Consider the following 20,705-nt stretch of genomic DNA (forward strand, 5'->3'; position numbering starts at 1 on the left):
GCCATGAGCGAGCTTGTGGGACTCCCACACTCAAAGAATATGCAGTTGCATAATTTCCTGATTGCAATCAAGCTGGCTTTTTTTTGTTTGTTATTGTGAGGTGGAAGCAATTACTTTGACATGAGAACAATTACCAGTGACTGTTGTATCCCGCTGATTCCCCATCCTGTGTGTGATAAGCTTATTAGGCGTTGTGTACACAGTAGCTGGTGTGCCTGTTATGTGTACCCTTGAGCTAGCTGTCCTGCTAGTGCTAATCTCTGCCTTGTGTACTGCTTTGTTTGCGGTCTGTTTGGGGATGGGGGTGTTAAGTTTGGTACGTGTTTTGAGATCTCTTTTAATGTGCTTTGTTGCCGGCAATTTGGGAACCACCACTGTTGAGCGCGTTAGTCTCTGTGTGAGGGGAAGGAGTTAGAGCACGAGAGAAAGAAATTGGGTGTGAGTTCGGGACAGAATTCATCTCCATCTGTTCAATCATATGGCAGTGAGGAATGAATGGCTGAGATGATGAGAACATTTTGGTTTCTACTTTTAGAAAGCTGTTCTCCTAACAAAAACAACCCTGCCAGTGGTGGTTCACTGTCAGTCTGCTCCCAGACGAGCACAAGCGTTTTTGCCGCACCTGCGATAACATCTGCTAAATATGTGTATGCAACCAATAACATTTTGATTTGATTGGACATCAGATGCGTTTTTGTCCTTTTCGTATGGGTTTTATGGGTTGGCGTCTCGATGTTTGGTGCAGTATTTGTTTTTGAATGGAAAAAATGGTGAATGAAGATTAGTAGTCTCTCGTCGAATGACAACGGACCTTATTTAAGAATACTTACTGTTGACCATAACCGTCAAAAGGGACGTAGACTTCTGTGTGCCCGAACAGCCGAAAAAACCCTTGTCGAAATCCAAAACTAACAAAAACGTCACAATGTGGTCAGAATATATGCGCAAACTCTTCCGAACTGTTTCTTCTGGGAAGCCGCCTTTTATACTTTCACTAAATATCACCTTACTAATTATCAACTTCCCCAGACTCCCAAGTCTTTCATGAGAGGAAATCAGTTCCGAGAGAGAAATTGGCCAATTTTTATCCGTTAACATTTAAAGCATTACCCAATTTTAATCATCTGCAGTTATTTTAGGAAACTACTTGATTAAAAGAGGGTGGGCCAGCCTTTTATCTCCGGAGTAAGCTGTGTACCAAAATATCTGAGTGAAGCATGCTTTAAGTATACTTGGTAAGGATTTGAGTTGGGAGAGAATTATCACTAGAATACTAAAATAAAAAAGGATTACTTTATATTACAATATTGATACCCACATGTGTCGATGTGTGGTTCTCGTTCTCTCTTGTACATTAAATACAGAGACGTATCAGTTCATAGTGGTTATACAGATGTAGGCCTGTTACAGCCGCACCCCTTTTAATGGACGACATTTCAGGTTTTATGTTCTAGACGACGACATCAGCATGTTTTATGTTCTACTTAATGGACGACATGAGCAGGTTTTATGTTCTACTTAATGGACGACGACATCAGCAGGTTTTATGTTCTACTTAATGGGGCGGCAGCGTAGCCTAGTGGTTAGAGCGTTGGACTAGTTAACCGGAAGGTTGTGAGTTCAAACCCCCGAGCTGACAAGGTACAATCGTTCTGCCCCTGACAATCTGTCGTTCTGCCCCTGAACAGGCAGTTAACCCCACTGGCCGTCATTGAAAATAAGAATATGTTCTTAACTGACTTGCCTGGTTAAATAAAGGTAAAAAAAATAAAAAATGGACGACGACATCGGCAGGTTTTATGTTCTACTTTATTCCTTTTTGGTTTTGCCTTTGCTGCAAGCATATTTTGATAAATTTGTGGACAAAAGTACTTTTACTGGGTCTCTCTTGTTGTGATGTTTGGTTTAGTCCTATATTTTGAATCCCAGCCCCCCATCCCAGCAGGAAGTATTTTGTATTTTCCTCTACTTTCAATGTAGATAAGAATTTGTTCTTAACTGCCTTGCCTAGTTAAATAAGGTTCAATAAATGAAATCAGTGATGGATATCTCTGGTCAAGGGAAGCTAGTACAGGGAGTTTTGAAAAGGTCACAAAGTATAACGAGAATAGCTGCTAGAGAAATAAACCGTTGGTGCGAATACTATTTTATGTCTGTGGTTTCCATGGTGACAGATGCTTTACCCAAAAAACCTCTTACAGGTCAGCTAGGGGGGTTCACAGCTTCCCTACTTCTTTGCTCTTCTTGACAACATGCTCCTTGAATTTCATATTTTGCTTCAGCTCCCCCCCATACACACGCTCTATACAAACGACAGGCCTGTATTTTTCTTCTCAACTCGTATGTTACACACAGCAGATTGCTTAAGTTTCTGGATTATAGTGGTTGCGGGTACAGTACCTATCCTTGGTGACGGCAGCAGTGTTTCACTCTGCTGGCGTGTGCCTCAGCCCCTCTCCGACTCCCTCCATCTTGCCGCCTCTACACCTCTGTGGAATGCCATCTGTTTCCCTCCCATTCTAATCAAACCTCTCTATCCACATGCCAGTCTCTGTAGTGATGCTGTACTGTTTAACTCCCAATACCCTGTGGTTTTTGGCAACACCTGCTTCTCCATACCTTTTCCTTATGTTTGCTGTAACAGTAGGCAGTAGATATGGGGCCGCTTAAGTATACAAAGCCCATTATGAAATGCAGCCTGTTCTATGCAAATTTCTGAAATTCACAGGATATTGTTTTACAGTGGAATATGGTCGCCAGCAGGTCTCCCGCTAACAGGGTGTTTTAATTGGACTGAAATTACTATGACTATTTCCTGTGGCACTCTTAACACTTATTTCCAGACATTGTTGTAATGCTTACAGTGCTTGTCCCTTTTTGTCTGTTTGTGTGGTCTATGCAGTGTGTGATATAAGCTGTCTAGTTGTGAGCCTGCACCTTGACATGGGGTACTGTCTGAATGGATGAAAGGGGTGTCTGCCCTGGTTGGCAGAGATGAGTTTTTTTGGAGCGCGAGATGAATTACAAAGATAAATTGGATCAGATTTCAGTGAATTTTGGCCGTCGCAATCTTAAGCCCCCGCAGCGATGTGGAGGGAGAAATGGTCTGATAAATGATTTCCTGGTGCCTCCGTGCCTGAGCTGTAGTAGGGCTGTCATTCTTACAGACAGCACGGACGTTCATAACTATAATCACAGCCTTGGATATCACACGCTATCTTCCTTTTGTAGCTATTAGCTGTCAGTCTTGTCACTTCCCCATTTTAGAAGATTTAGTTGTGTTCTGTAAGATATTCAGATCTACAATTTGGGTTTGTGAGTGGTTAATTCGTTATGCATCTTTTTATCAAGATCATTTTAACTTTTTGAAGCCCAGAACTTGTAATCTCTTCAAATAGAATTCAGAACATGTGAATGTGCCTTCTACAAATAACTGACTTTGTATAGGGCTGCCTATGGAGGAAATCTGACTGTACACACTATATTGGACTATAGTGGGTTTCCGAGTGGCGCAGCGGTCTAAGGCACTCCATCTCAGTGCAAGAGGCGTCACTACAGACCCTGGGTTGATCCCGGGATGTATCACAACAGGCCGTGATCGGGAGTCCCATAGGTCGGTGCGCAATTGGCCCAGTATCGTCCATGTTCGGGGAGGGTTTGGCCAGGGTAGGCTGTTATTGTAAAATAAGAATTTGTTCTGACTTTCCTAGTTAAAGGTTCATTTAAAAAAGTCATGGAATGTGAGCAATAAAGCTCTTAAGAAAAATTGAGTACTTGAATACCCCCTTTTATAACTGTGCCTTTATTAACTGTGACATTCTTGATGTCCTCAAGTAATTTTGAAGTAGCCTGTTGTAGGTTTAAAGTAGCCTAGTAAAGGTATGTATCTAATTGGATCTGTCTGTGTGTACAGGTGGGCTATGAGAACGCTGGCACGGTGGAGTTCCTGGTGGATAAACATGGAAGGCACTACTTCATCGAGGTCAACTCCCGCCTGCAGGTGGAGCACACCGTTACCGAGCAGATCACGGAGTGAGTCACAGCCGTTACCGGGCAGATCACGGAGTCAGTCTTACAGCCGTTACCTGGCAGATCACGGAGTGAGTCACGACCGTTACCTGGCAGATCACGGAGTGAGTCACGACCGTTACCTGGCATTACCATGTCACCTCTGACAACCTATAAGACTGTGTTCCCTATCAAATCGGACTTTATTTGCCACATGCGCCGAGTACGACAAGTGTAGACTTAACCGTGAAATGCTTACTTAAAAGCCCTTGACCTAAAGTGCTGTTCAAGAAGAAGAAAATATTTACGAAGTAGGCTAAAATAAAAAGTAACAGAATAACAATAGCGAGGCTATATACAGGGGGCACCGGTACTGAGTCAGTGTGCAGGGGTACAGGTTATTTGAGGTAATCTGTACAGACACCTAGGTATTTGTAGTTGTTCACATATTCTTAGTCAAAACCGTCCAGAGTAGTGATGCTGGACGGGCGGGCGGGTGTGGGCTGCGATCGGGTTGAAGAGCACGCATTTAGTTTTCCTTGCATTTAAGAGCAGTTGGGGGCCACGGAAGGAGAGTTGTATGGCATTGAAGCTCTTCTGGAGGTTAGTTAACACAGTGTCCAAGGAAGGGCCAGAAGTATACAGAATGGTGTCGTCTGCGTAAAGGTGGATCAGAGAATCACCTGCAGCGAGAGCGACGTCATTGACGTATACAGAGAAAAGAGTCGGCCCGAGAATTGAACCCTGTGGCACCCCCATAGAGACTGCCAGAGGTCCGGACAGCAGACCCTCCGATTTGACACACTGAACTCTATCAGAGAAGTAGTTGGTGAACCAGGCGAGGCAGTCATTTGAGAAACCAAGGCTCTTGAGTCTGCCGATGAGAATGTGGTGATTGACAGAGTCAAGCCGTGGCCAGGTCGATGAATACGGCTGCACAGTAATGTCTCTTTTCAATGGCGGTTATGATATCGTTTAGGACCTTTGAGCGTGGCTGAGGTGCACCCATGACCAGCTCGGAAAACAGATTGCATAGCGGAGAAGGTATGGTGGGTTTCGAGATGGTCGGTGATCTGTTTGCTAACTTGGCTTTCGAAGACATTAGAAAGGCAGGGTAGGATAGATTTAGGTCTGTAACAGTTTGGGTCTAGAGTGTCTCCCCCTTTTGAAAAGGGGGATGACCGCGGCAGCTTTCCAATCTTTGGGGATCTCAGGCGATACGGAAGAGAGGTTGAACAGGCTAGTAATAGGGGTTGCAACAATTGCAGCAGATAATTTTAGAAAGAGTCCAGATTTTGCAGCTCTTTCAGAACATCAGCTATTTGGGTGAAGGAGAAATGGGGAGGCTTGGGCAAGTTGCTGTGGGGGGTGCAGAGCTATTGACCGGGGTAGGGGTAGCCAAGTGGAAAGCATGACCAGCCGTAGAAAAATGCTTCTTGAAATTCTCAATTATCGTGGATTTATTGGTGGTGACAGTGTTTCCTAGCCTCAGTGCAGTGGGCAGCTGGGAGGAGGTGCTCTTATTCTCCATGGACTTTAGTGTTCCAGAACTTTTTGGAGTTTGTGTTACAGGATGCAAATTTCTGTTTGAAAAAGCTAGCCTTTGCTTTCCTAACTGCCGGTGTATATTGGTTCCTAACTTCCCTGAAAAGTGAGGGGCTATTCGACGCTAATGCAGTACGCCACAGGATGTTTTTGTGCTGGTCAAGGGCAGTTAGGTCTGGAGTGAATTAAGGGCTATATCTGTTCCAGGTTCAATTTTTTTTGGAATGGGGCATGCTTACTCTAAGATGGTGAGGAAAGCACTTTTTAAAGAATAACTAGGCATCCTCTACTGATGGAATGAGGTCAATATCCTTCCAGGATACCCGGGCCAGGTTGACTAGAAAGGCCTGCTCGCTGAAGTGTTATAGGGAGTGTTTGACGGTGATTGTTTGACTGCATACCCATTACAGACGCAGGCAATGAGGCAGTGATCTCTGTGACCCTGGTTGTAAACAGCAGAGGTGTATTTAGAGGGCAGGTTGGTCAGGATAATATCTATGAGGGTGCCCGTGTTTACGGATTTGGGGTTGTACCTGGTAGGTTCATTGATAATTTGTGTGAGATTGAGGGCATCTAGTTTAGATGGTAGGATGGCCAGGGTGTTACGCATGTCCCAGATTAGGTCACCTAACAGTACAGGTTCTGAAGATAGATGGGGGGGCAATCAATTAACATATGGTGTCCAGGGCACAGCTGGGGGCTGAAGGTAGTCCATAACAAGCGGCAACAGTGAGAGACTTATTTCTGGAAAGGTGGATTGAAAGAAAAAATGTAGAAGATCGAATTGTTTGGGCACAGACCTGGATAGTATGACAGAACTCTGCAGGCTATCCTTGCAGTAGATTGCAATTCTGCCTCCTTTGGCAGTTCTATCTTGTCGGAAAATGTTATAGTTAGGGATGGAAATGTCAGGATTTTTGGTGGCCTTCCTAAGCCAGGATTCAGACACGGCTAGGACATCCGGGTTTATGGTTACAGAAATCAACAAATGAGAGCGCCTGGGGAGTGGGAGTGGAGCTAGGCGCTGCAGGGCCTGGATTAACCTCTACATCACCAGAGGAACAGAGGAGGAGTAGGATAAGGATATGGCTAAAGGCTATAAGAACTGGTTGTCTAGTACGTTTGTAGCAGAGAGTAAAAGGAGCACGTTTCTGGGTGCGGAAGAATCGATTCAAGGCATAATGTACAGACAAGGGTATGGTAGGATGTGAATACAGTGGAGGTAAGCCTAGGCATTGAGTGACAATGGTTTTGTCTCTAGAGACACCCTTTAAACCAGGTGAGGTCACTACATTTTATATAAATATATATTTATTTATATTTATTTATTTATATTTATTTATTTTTATTTATTTATATATATATTATATATATTATATATATATTTATTTATATATATGTATTTATTTATATATATATATTTATTTATTTATATATATTTATTTATCATATATAATATTTATAATATTTATATTATATAATATTTCTAATATATATTATATAATATTTCTAATATATATTATATAATATTTCTAATATATATTATATTATATATATTATAAATATTTGTAATATATATTTATCATATTTATAATGTATTATATCATATTTATAATATGTATTATATCATATTTATAATGTATTATATCATATTTATAATTATATATATATTTTTTTATATATAGTATGAAATGACTAACAAGATGAACTGATGATGCACTACCCAATTTTGAAATGGCACCTTGTGCATTTGTCTCTAGAGACACCCTTTAAACCAGGTGAGGTCACTACATTTTTATATATTTATATGTATTTATTTATATTTATTTATATATATATATCATATAATATTTATAATATATATTATATAATATATATTATAAATATTATATAATAAATATTATATATAATATATATTATAAATAATATATATTATAAATATTATATATAATATATATTATAAATATTATATATAATATAAATATTATATATATTATAAATATTATATATATTATAAATATTATATATAATATAAATATTATATATATTATAAATATTATATATAATATATATTATAAATATTATATATAATAATATATTATATATATTATATATAATATATATTATATATAATATTTATAATATATATTATATATAATATTTATAATATATAGTATATATAATATTTATTATATATAATATTTATAATATATATTATATATATTATATATAATATTTATATTATATATTTATTATATATAATATTTATTATATATAATATTTATTATATATAATATTTATAATATTTATAATTATATTATATATATTATATATATTATATATATTATATATATTATATATAATATATATTATATAATATTTATAATATATATTATATAATATATTAATATATATATTATATAATATATAATATTTATAATATATATTATATAATATATTAATATATATATATTATATAATATATATTATAAATATTATATAATAAATATTATATATAATATATATTATAAATATATATATTAGAAATATATATATCATATAATAAATATTATATAATAAATATTATATATAATAAATATTATATATAATAAATATTATATATAATATATATTATATATTATATATATTATATATATATATATTATAAATATTATATATAATATATATTATAATATATATTATATATAATATATATTATATATAATATATATTAGAAATATTATATATATATATTAGAAATATTATATATATTAGAAATATTATATATATTAGAAATATTATATATATATATATTAGAAATATTATATATTAGAAATATTATATATAATATATATTGTATATAATATATATAATATATATAATATATATTAGAAATATTTATAATTTATAATAAATATTATATATAATATATATAATATATATTAGAAATATTTATAATTTATAATAAATATTTATAATATTTATAATATATATTATATCATATTATTTAGATTTATATATATATATATATATATATATATATATATAATTATATATATATTTGTTTTATATATAGTATGAAATGACTAACAAGATGAACTGATGATGCACTACCCAATTTTGAAATTGCACCTTGTGCATTGTACGATTACAACTTTCAAGAGGAAGTTTAAAGCCGGACTGCCAAAAGAATGGAAACACTTGAGTAAATGAGTGTTCCCGGCGGCACTGATGGCGTGGGGTGCATTTCCCTGGCATGGTTCAGGTCCACTGAACCCCTTAGAGGGCAAGGTAAATACACAGCCCTTCTGAGGGATCACCTTCAACCTATGGTGACGCATTTCTATCCTGTTGGGAGTGGATGACAGTGCCCCAATCCACAGGGCACAAGTGGTCGCTGAATGGCTTGAGGAGCATGAAAACAAGGTAAACCATGTGCCATGGCCGTCTCAGTCACCAGATCTCAACCCAATTGAACACTTATGGAGATTCTGGGGTGGTGCAAGAGACACCGTTTTTGTAGTTATTTCCGTTTTCTAGAAGCTTCGTCTGCTTGATCGTCATGGTTGACGTGGCTTTCTTCTGCTTGGGAGCTTGATTGAAGAGTTGACGAACAAAGCTTTAGCCTTGAGGATGAACAGGAACCGGGGAGAACACTACGTCGTCAATATTATTATTCCTTATTAAATGTTGTCAGTGAGTACAAGTATCTGGGACTGATTGTCAAGCCCTTTTTGGATTTTGTCTGTTAGGTACATACATGGCTAACCACACAACTCGTGTCCTCGGTGCAATCATTGCAAAGAGTAACGCTAACCTTTTTAAAAATGTTATGCTAAACTGTTTGATTCGTTGGTGCTACCTGGTATTTATGCTTCAGAAGTATGGGGGCACAAATTATACCTGGGTTAATGCAGATTTTAACCATGCCTGCAGATTTGACCTCGATGTGGCTAAATGCATGCCATATTGAAGACAATATTGTCTGGAAAACTCTATGAATCACCAGAGGGAGGCTATGTTTCTTTTTTGAAATGGAAGTGATTTTTGCAGCATGCCAAATGAATGTCAATGTAAACATGTTTTTAATGGACTTGTGGTGTTACAACTGCAAAGGAAAATGTTATATCATGTCTAAGCTTTTTTTTCTTTCAACATTTGTATGACTCAGCTCACTGATACAGGCAGTGTGTATACTGGAAATGGCCGTGGTGCTTTTGAGTCAGCACTTTTGGAGAGCAAAACTAAAGTGGTACCAAACGGATAAACAAACCTGAAAGTAACAAGCTGCACTCCCTACAGGCTTTTTGTAAATGCACTTTTGGGACAGAACCCTAGCCGTACTGTTTTATCCAAGCAATATTGAAGGTGTTTTGTAAAATGTTGATGTGGACTGGCCAGTCTTGCTATTGAGACTGGTCGATACACAAACACTCCCCGAGATAAATGTTTATGTTGTTATGTTATGCTTTACTGTGGGTTATACAATGAAATTAGGGATATTTATTTTTTTTGGTCAGAAGTCCAGCCCTGATGAGAAATAATAAATTGTGAAAAAAATTCAAGTAACAATAATGTAAATGCTTGCGCCAAATCCTGCCACAGAGACTTTTCTTTTAGAAGTGCCCGATTGTCCTTTTATCCACTCAACTTTATTTATTTTTGTTTATGTGTACATGTGTATAGATGTAATGCTTTATAGATGAATCCTTGTACTATGACTGTTGTGTCCATTTGAGTGGTTTTAAGAAAAATAGTTGACACTTAAATACGTGTTTCTAATTGACCAGTGAAGGACTATAGGATTCCTATGCTGTGCCAACGCAAAAGGAACCCTCTAGAAGTCCTGGAATTATTATTATGAAGCAAATGGACTGATGTAGCAGATCGTTTAGGACGTGATGCTCTTACCAAGTTTTCCTTCCCATATGAATCAGTCTATACTGAGTTCTACTTTCAGAGCCAGAATCATGTCGCGCAGCGCTATGTCGTTTGGAGTTCCTACTTGAGACTAGAGATGATTAAAGTGCCTAATCTCACCCATCTCATGCATTCAGAGTTCAAACACTGACAATAGCCATGGGTTGTGCACTTATCAGATGCAGCCAAAGTAATCATTCAGGAGGGATGAATGCGATGCTGCGTCTTTTTATTTTTTATTTTTTTAAGTCTTATTTTGTGTTTGTGTGCACATACACATTGACTCACGCACAGATTGATATGTATGACTTTTCTTCTGTGCACCTGGCAGAGACTTCTGTAGTCATGTGGAAGGAATGTAGGTTCATTCGTTCTAAATGTCCATCTTGTCGTATTAAATTGAATCTGTCAGACTGCAATTGGCATTCTGCTGGCGCACTGCTCTGAGTGATTGGCTCTGGATAGGCACATGACTGTAATGCTATTGAGTCTAACTTGCCAAAGGGGCATTCGTGCCATAGCCCTAGCCACTGGCTATGTTCTCCTCCGACTACGTGTTGAATTCTCTGGTCCGTATATAGTTCTCTGGTTGGTAGGCTATTACGCCTCTGTTTTTGGCAGTCTGCCTCTGCCTGTATCATGACTTGTCATTGGTCCCAGTGATTAAGACCAATTAAGGACCCATTCTGCCTACTGCGTGGTATTGGGAATCACTGGAAATGGCCCATGTCATCGTAATGTGTTCACTCCTTGGACTCTGCAACCTCTCCAGTCTCACAACATCCCTTTTTTCCTCCTTTCACATGAAGACTAATGCATTTCAGTCAGTGTAGATCAAATCATTTTTGGTGCATTCACAATATCTTCTTACGTTACTGTGATATAATGCCTCCTCTTGAAACGGGCTTTAGGAACAGTATCCTGCGGTATGGAGCCCACATACTTTGGGTGGAGGTCATTGTTGTGTTGTGCTTTCCCTTCTATAAATTAAGTTAAGACAGGCTTATGGCAGACCTCAATTCTCTCAGCATTTGCGCCACTCCAATTCTTCTTCCCACTCCTCTCCCTTAATTCAATTCTGTGTGTGTGTGTGTGTGTGTGTGTGTGTGTGTGTGTGTGTGTGTGTGTGTTTACAGCTCAGTGTAGGCTCTGTCACTGACCCTGTAATGGGTTTCTAATCACTGAGTTGTGGCTAGATTGCAGCTGCATATTTGTTTGTCTATTCTGCAAGAAATGACGAATGTGAGACGGGTAGACGAGGGTAGAGAAGACTACTAAACTGGCACACAAGGATGAGGGAAAGCTTGTCAGCGGCTTGGTGTGTTTGGGGGCTGGTTCAAAGACCTGGATCTTATTCAAATAAAAATGGGTTAAAGTGGAGAGGCTTTCAGTGGAAGGATTTTGGTTTGTTAGGAGGGAGAGGTGCAGAATTTTCCAGCACATCCACACCAGCGCTACATATGCTGCCTGGCATCAGCAATTAAAGTGGAATAAGAAATCACACTGAATATATTAATCCCCCCTCATGTCTCCCTCTCTCCCCCCCTCCTTCACTCCCTCTGCTTCCAGCTCATATCACATCTTTGGTTTTGTGCAATGCAGTCTCCTCTGTCTCCCTCTGTCCTCCTCCTCTTGTATTTTCTGGGTATTTTCCACCCCTTTTCTTTCATCCTGCCACCCTAAGAGAGTTTGGGACTGAAATCAAGAGTTTCAGTCTAGTGTTCTCTGGGTATAGGAGTTAGATAAGAGATCAATCAAAAAAAAGCATGGATTGTCTGTTTGACGTGTGTGTATAATTATTACAATAAATTATGAAATCTAGGTGCCAGTCCTTTTATTGGAAAACATTTTATCTTCAGAGAGGACCTGACTTAGCAATTTTTTTTTTTATTCACTTTGCCAGAATAACAAGAACGTAATTATTTTATACCGTCAACATTTTAACGTCACTAATCCAAATATGTACAAAACATAATGATGATGAAATAGAATGAAAGATGAGATTTAAAGACCTTGACATTATGAACATTAAATGTCATACTCAATCTGCTCAAAGTGGCCGTGTGTCCTTTGGTCCCAAGTTGTTGTGCTTGTGGCGTTCTCCTTTCCTCTCCTCGAATTGTGTTCCTGGTTGCTTTTGTCTTTTCACCCTTCCTTGAGTTGCAGAGGCTGTGCTCTGAAGTGACTTCTCCTTGAATGTTAGCTCTTTAAGTCTTTACCTAAACTGCTTGTACTTAGGTTCTTCAGCCCCAATTAGAAATGTACTAAATTGCAGGTAGGAGCCTGCTCTTTCCCTAACTTATCAGTTACTAGTTCTTGCCATGAAAAGCCAAGGCCCTTGCTAGGTGTGCTAAGATGGAGGTTCTTTACCTCTTTTTTAGAAGTAGCTGAGCTGCTGGGCCCAGGGCAGAGACAGATCCAGGAGAATAATTATTGAGCGGGAGAGAAACTGCGCTTCGCTTACTAAACTTGTGCAAAATGTATGACTACATTAGAGATGCATATTTCCCACAGACAACACAAAGAATTTGAAAACAAATCAAACATTGATCAATTCCTGTATCTGTCAGGCATAAGACTGCCGTGTGCTGTTAGGTTCTGGAAAAAAACAGAGTAAAAACTCAAAAGGATGACTAGGGAAAAAGCTCAAACAGAGTTTATTCACCCACTGGGTGATACAGCTAGAAAGACAATATACAAGTCCCACAAGCACATTTTCTTTATACCTTTGAACTAGGCAGAGTCATCTCCTTGCGTGTTTAAGCTGCACTGTCCTCTGTTAGGCAGAAACACACTATGTTCCTCTTATTGTCATGGCCCTGCCGAAGCCCAGGACCCGCATGGGCATGGAATTTGTGTGTGTGTGAGAGGACTGTAAATGAGATTGGTCTTCGGGGTGCTCCGCTCCCAGCAGTGTCTTTTCACTTCAACAGCTGACCTTATCTCCAGTTGAGTTCCACATCCCTCATGGTTGTGGTTCCTCAGCAACTGGTCTGCCATATCAAGAACTGACACTAGACTTGCCCTTTTGCCTCCCTCCTTAAGAACATTTCATATTCCACAATAACATATTTGAACAGAATATGAACTTTCTGCATGTCCCCTTTTCTCAGTAACTTTCCAGGTCACTCAGTAACATACATACATACATACATACATACATACATACATACATACATACATACATACATACAGTGTGGCAAAATTATTTAGTCAGCCACCAATTGTGCAAGGTCTCTCACTTAAAAATATGAGAGGCCTGTAATTTGCATCATAGGTACACTTCAACCATTACAGACAAAATAAGAGAAGAATCCAGTAAATCACATTGTAGGATTTTTAATGAATTTATTTGCAAATTTTGGTGGAAAATAAGTATTTGGTCAATAATAAAAGTTTCTCAATACTTTGTTATATACCCTTTTGTTGGCAATGACAGAGGTCAAACGTTTTCTGTAAGTCTTCACAAGGTTTTCACACACTGTTGCTGGTATTTGGCCGATTCCTCCATGCAGATCTCCTCTAGAGCAGTGATGTTTTGGGTCTGTTGCTGGGCAACACAGACTTTCAACTCCCTCCAAAGATTTTCTATGGGGTTGAGATCTGGAGACTGGCTAGGCCACTCCAGGACCTTGAAATGCTTCTTACAAAGACACTCATTCGTTGCACGGGCGGTGTGCTTGGGATCATTGTCATGCTGAAAGACCCAGCCACGTTTCATCTTCAATGCCCTTGCTGATGGTAGGCTTTGTTACTTTGGTCCCAGCTCTCTGCAGGTCATTCACTAGGTCCCCCCGTGTGGTTCTGGGATTTTTGCTCACCGTTCTTGTGATCATTTTGACCCCACGGGGTGAGATCTTGCGTGGAGCCCCAGATCGAGGGAGATTATCAGTGGTCTTCTATGTCTTCCATTTCCTAATAATTGCTCCCACAGTTGATTTCTTCAAAACAAGCTGCTTACCTATTTCAGATTCAGTCTTCCCAGCCTGGTGCAGGTCTACAATTTTGTTTCTGGTGTCCTTTGACAGCTCTTTGGTCTTGGCCATAGTGGAGTTTGGAGTGTGACTGTTTGAGGTTGTGGACAGGTGTGTTTTATACTGATAACAAGTTCAAACAGGTGCCATTAATACAGGTAATGAGTGGAGGACTTCTAGAAGAAGTTGTTACAGGTCTGTGAGAGCCAGAGATCTTGCTTGTTTGTAGGTGACCAAATACTTATTTTCCACCATAATTTGCAAATAAATTCACTAAAAATCCTACAATGTGATTTTCTGGATCTTTTTTTCTCATTCTGTCTGTCATAGTTTAAGTGTACCTTTGATGAAAATTACAGGCCTCATCTTTTTAAGTGGGATAACTTGCACAATTGGTGGCTGACTAAATACATACATACAGTTGAAGTCGGAAGTTTACATACACTTAGGTTGGAGTCATTAAAATTTATTTTTCAACCACTCCACAAATGTCTTGTTACCAAACTATAATTTTGGCAAGTCGGTTAGGACATCTACTTTGTGCATGACAAGTAATTTTTCCAACAATTGTTTACAGACAGATTATTTCACTTATAATTCACTGTATCGCAATTCCAGTGGGTCAGAAGTTTACATACACTAAGTTGACTGTGCCTTTTTAAATAGCAGAAAATGATGTCATGGCTTTAGAAGCTTCTGGCTAATTGACATCATTTGAGTCAATTGGAGGTGTACCTGTGGATGTATTTCAAGGCCTACCTTCAAACTTTGCCTCTTTGCTTGACATCATGGGAACATCAAAATAAATCAGCCAAGACATCAGAAAACAAATTGCAATTTCCAAACACCTGAAGGTACCACGCATACTATTGTTTGTACAGATAAACAAGTATAAACACCATGGGACCACGGTTTCCTAGAGATGAGCGTACTTTGGTGCGAAAAGTGTAAATCGATCCCAGAACAACAGCCAAGGACCTTGTGAAGATGCTGGAGGAAACGGGTAAAGAAGTATCTATATCCACAGTAAAACGAGTCCTATATCGACATAACCTGAAAGGCCGCTCAGTAAGGAAGAAGCCACTGCTCCAAAACCACCATTTAAAAAAAAAAAAAAAAAAAAGCCTGACTGCTGTTTTCAACTGCACATGGGGACAAAGATTGTACTTTTTGGAGAAATGTCCTTTGGTCTGATGAAACAAAAATAGAACTGTTTGGCCGTAATGACCATCGTTATGTTTGGAGGGAAAAGGGGGAGGCTTGCAGCCTAAGAACACCATCCCAACCTTGAAGCACAGGGGTGACAGCATCATGTTGTGGGGGTTCTTTGCTGCAGGAGGGACTGGTGCACTTCACAAAATAGATGGCATCATGAGGGAGGAGAATTGTGGATATATTGAAGCAACCTCTCAAGACATCAGTCAGGAAGTTAAAGCTTGGTTGCAAATGGGTCTTCCAAATGGGCAATGACCCCAAGCATACTTCCAAAGTTGTGGCAGAATGGCTTAAGGACGACAAAGTCAAGGTATTGGAGTGGCCATCACAAAATCCTAGAACATTTGTGGGCAGAATTGAAAAAGCGTGGAGGCCTACAAACCTGACTCAGTTACAGCAGCTCTGTCAGTAGGAATGGGCCAAAGTTCACCCAATTTATTGTGGGATGCTTGTGTAAGGCTACCTGAAACGTATGACCCAAGTTAAACTATTTAAAGGCATTGCTACTAAATACTAATACTTCAACTGTATTGATCTATCTACACACACATGCTTTGAACATGTTAAGTAATCAGTAAGCTCTGTCTGCTAACATGAATATGTATATTTCAAGCTGTACTTCAACAGTGCAATCACAGCATCAAGATCAGCATCAAGCATCAGGCACTTGTCATCTCCCGTCTGGATTACTGCAACTCGCTGTTGTCTGGACTCCCTGCCTGTGCCATTAAACCCCTACAACTCATCCAGAACGCCGCAGCCCGTCTGGTGTTCAACCTTCCCAAGTTCTCTCACGTCACCCCGCTCCTCCGCTCTCTCCACTGGCTTCCAGTTGAAGCTCGCATCCGCTACAAGACCATGGTGCTTGCCTACGGAGCTGTGAGTGGAACGGCACCTCAGTACCTCCAGGCTCTGATCAGGCCCTACACCCAAACAAGGGCACTGCGTTCATCCACCTCTGGCCTGCTCGCCTCCCTACCACTGAGGAAGTACAGTTCCCGCTCAGCCCAGTCAAAACTGTTCGCTGCTCTGGCTCCCCAATGGTGGAACACACTCCCTCACGACGCCAGGACAGCGGAGTCAATCACCACCTTCCGGAGACACCTGAAACCCCACCTCTTTAAGGAATACCTAGGATAGGATAAAGTAATCCTTCTCACCCCCCTTAAAAGATTTAGATGCACTATTGTAAAGTGGCTGTTCCACTGGATGTCATAAGGTGAATGCACCAATTTGTAAGTCGCTCTGGATAAGAGCGTCTGCTAAATGACTTAAATGTAATGTAAATGTAAGATGTGTGGCCCGTTGCCATGAGAAAAGGGCATCCAGTGGAGTACAAACAAACATTGTAAATTCAACTTATTTCTTTCTTCTCCTACTAGTCGTACTTCAACTATTCGCATATTGCTTAAACACTGTATTTAGCTGATAATAACACTTGATGTCTCTTTTTGAAACCTTTTTGAGCGCAATATTTACTGTCAAATTCTGTTGTTTTTTTTTTGTTTCTCACTTGTTGAGTTTATTTCACTTGCTTTGGCAATGTAAACATGTTCCCCATGGCAATAAAGCCTCTTTGTATTTAATTGGGAGAGGGGGGAGTGCTTTTCTATTCCTGTGAGATCACATGGTTTCACACCAAGGTGTGAAGGGCCCTTTTCTTTTCTTTTTTTTTTTACGACTAATTGTCTTGGAGGTAGTGAAAGTGGGGAGAACAGTTGGGTTAATCCAATATTACAAAACGACCCGTTGCTTCAGTTGGAAGGGATTACTGCCTCGATTTGTCATTATGTCTTACTGAGACCTTGGTAACACCTGTCTTAGTCTGTGTAAATACCAAATGACAAAACAAGTCAAGAAGAAAAATAAGAGGCAGAAGCTGCTCCCCCCCATTGATTTTCACCAGATCCTGTGCCTCTTGATATCTTTGTTTTCTGTTAATCAAGTTTGAAATGCAGCCACTTACTTTTAATTTCATGTAGTAGTAAATATCTTCTTAAAATTATTATTTTTTTGACTGGGCACACACGTTTAAAGCGCACTATAGAGAACGTGAACATGGCTACAAGAATGTCAGCTATTATATCAAATATGTAACGTTCCACCCACTAAATGATAGAATTTCACAAATACATGCAATTTTCTTACAATGAACACTTCCGTTTGACCTTACTTGTAGAAAAGCCCTTTAAACATATATTTCGAAGTGCATTTTCAACATCAAATGTATTGTTTGGTGGCAGCAATCCTGTTTTGCATCGACCGTTAGCAATCAAGAGGTCAAGGAGTAGGTAGTTTTTGTTATGGGCTCAGTAGGCTGAGAGTGAATGAGGAACGGATATCGTCAACCCCCCGCGAAGTGGTTGACAAAGTCTTCTGCCGAGCGGGAGAAGGTGGAGAAATAATGGTATACATTAAGTGATGTTAGTATGAAATGAATGTCGGTTTTCAAGCTACACAGTCACTTATTCTCAGCCTGCCCAGTTGTTTCTGCAATTGTTTCTGTCAGTTTAGACGATATTCCGTCTCTCAGACATAAGCAGCGTCCAACCTACTCCATGGCCTGAGATTCTGTGTTTCATCGCAGAACATTTTGCCTTTGTGTCTGACTCTTCATCAAGTATTTGTCACCACCAGCCAAAATGTTTCAATCCATTGATGCAACAAAAAACCTCCTGCCCAGACACTTTGTTCCTTAAATTGATGTTTAACATTTTAATGTAAGTACAACTCTGTCCCTTCTTTTTTTATTGGTAAGAAAAAGTGTTCCCTCAGCCTCGAGGCAAAGACATGCACACGTATATTTTAGTCATTCAGTGTGCGGTAGACAAAAGTGATATCATTGACTTGGATTTGTTGAGATTTGCCTAGGAGCCATTACAAAAACGTTCCCTCGTGTGGCGTGGAGCTTTGAGTTTGAATTACCGTTAAATAGATTTTCTACCAACCTTTTTCATCATTAAATTGCTAAATGGACAGATGTTCCTGTAAAAGTTAACAGCAATAGGGTTTTTAGTTTTTTTGCTCTCATAGCATCATGACGCATCAGATTTAAATTCCTCTCCATTCGTGACTGAACAGAAACCAGTTCCAGCTCCTTCTGGATTGTTGGCTGTGGTCACAGTGGAGCATAGTGTCAGTTATCTTTCCTTACCCTGAATACCTTTTTATGCGCTCTGTTCCCCTCTGAACCCCCCCCACCCCCCATCTCTCAGGTCTATTATTCAAGTGCACTGAAGGCGTGTCATCAACCTAACATCACGTTTTAAAATGGGAATAGATATTGCTTTGTGAACTCTCATCTTCACATCAGTTGTGAATGTCACCACACTGCTTGTGTATCGTGTAGGGGAATTTCACACAAGGTATCTGAAGTTTGTCATGGGTATCAAGATAAAAAAAAAAGATTCTGAACTGGTAACTCCTGTAGACAGACATACCAGAGTTGGAACTTTATGCACAACCGAGTGCATTTTCTTGTGTTTTCCTTGTCAATTCAGACAGTAAAATTCTCCCTTTCTACTCTCCCCGACCTCTTCCTGTCAGTGTGGACCTGGTTCATGCTCAGCTGCACGTGTGTGAGGGGCGTAGCCTGCCAGAGCTGGGCCTGAAGCAGGATAAGATCCGGATAAATGGCTTCGCCATCCAATGCCGTGTGACCACAGAGGACCCTGCCCGTGGCTTCCAGCCTGACACTGGACGGCTTGAGGTAAGCAACAGCTCCCCCCCCCATCCCCCCTCCCTGCAGACTGCCACTCAGTTATAATGAGGCGCAGTCTCTCCCTCCATGTAGGGCCAGAAGGTTTCCTGACCCATGAGCCCCGACAGAACTATTTCCCAGGAAATAACCCTCCTAGCTCTACTTATGCATGTCCATTTAGGGTTCTGTAGTTGAGTGTTTATTTAGTTAATGCTGTAGACTTGGCGTACCGACCCTGTTCCCACAGGAGCCCTCTGGTCTGAATGATTGTTGGGGATGAGTTGCGTTTTGAAATAAATAATGGAACCAATATTGATATCCCCCGGTTGTTTGACATGTAGGCCTTGAATCAGCCCAAAATCCCTGTCTGTTCCAGCTGTAGATTGTCTGTCTAGTCTGGTCGTCTACCTGGTCTCTCTGATTCACACGAAGGAGCTGGGTTTTTTCCTAATGCATTAAGAGTTCAGCCTCAGATCTGCTCGGACTGCCCTCAGGGATCTATCTGAGCACATATATCCAGTAAATTGCCAAGCTTAAAGGAAGATACAGAAACACCGCTCCAAAACTATCTTGTGGTGTTTTGATAAACCACGTGCCTTTAATTCCTGAGACGATTCGCAAATTCTTAGCTCTTTCCTCAGAAAATTGGGAACGCTTGATGGTTTTTCCTTCCATGAGAAGGCAATTCTCCATAATACATATTTAAAAAAGATAATAATAATAATATGCCATTTAGCAGACACTTTTATCCAAAGCAACTAAGACATGCGTGCATACATTTTACGTATGGGTTCTCCGGGGAATCGAACCCACTCTTGGTGTTGCAAGCCCAAGGCTCTACCAACTGAGCTACAGAGGACTATATATAACATCAAGTACCCAGTGCAGGCAGTTTGTGTAAACAAGTTCTGCATCAAGGTGCTGAGCAATTGATACTAAGTTCTCATTCCACAGTTCTGAGAGTTAAGGATGTATCAAAAGTCATAGTCTTTGAAGTTATGAAAGTTTTTTTCCCCCCCTACTTTTACTCAACGCACCCTGTGGGATTTGGAACGGTCTCTGTCTCCGTGTCGGTCTTTTTCCTTACCTCTAATTGAAAGGCAATGTAATGCGGCCGTTGTTATTGTCCATGAGAGATGCAGCAGGTGATGGGTAGAGCATCAATATTGACAACTTGATGCATTATGGATGTGAGTAAATAGGTGTAGAGTGGCGCCAGAAGGGTGAAATGCAGAAGGAATGTTTCGGTGTTGTCCAGGGACAGGATAGTAGATGAGGTACACACTACAGACGGGTTCTCTTTCCTTCCCCCTCCTCCCGGTTTGTCTGAATAACAAGTGTCA

The 20,705-nt window shown here is 39.7% G+C and overlaps 1 protein-coding gene across 4 annotated transcripts in view; it reads left to right on the forward strand.

Moving 5' to 3' along the window:
* LOC118390349 (pyruvate carboxylase, mitochondrial-like) overlaps positions 1–20,705 on the forward strand; it is a 96,084-nt gene that overhangs the window by 16,295 nt on the left and 59,084 nt on the right. For all 4 annotated transcript variants that reach the window (XM_035780810.2, XM_035780807.2, XM_035780808.2 and 1 more), the window contains exons 8-9: positions 3,914–4,032; positions 19,209–19,371. In XM_035780810.2, the coding sequence (XP_035636703.1) occupies positions 3,914–4,032; positions 19,209–19,371 (282 nt within the window). The remainder of the gene's footprint in view (positions 1–3,913; positions 4,033–19,208; positions 19,372–20,705) is intronic.

Source organism: Oncorhynchus keta, chromosome 11 (assembly GCF_023373465.1).
Source record: "Oncorhynchus keta strain PuntledgeMale-10-30-2019 chromosome 11, Oket_V2, whole genome shotgun sequence".
NCBI lineage: Eukaryota > Metazoa > Chordata > Actinopteri > Salmoniformes > Salmonidae > Oncorhynchus > Oncorhynchus keta.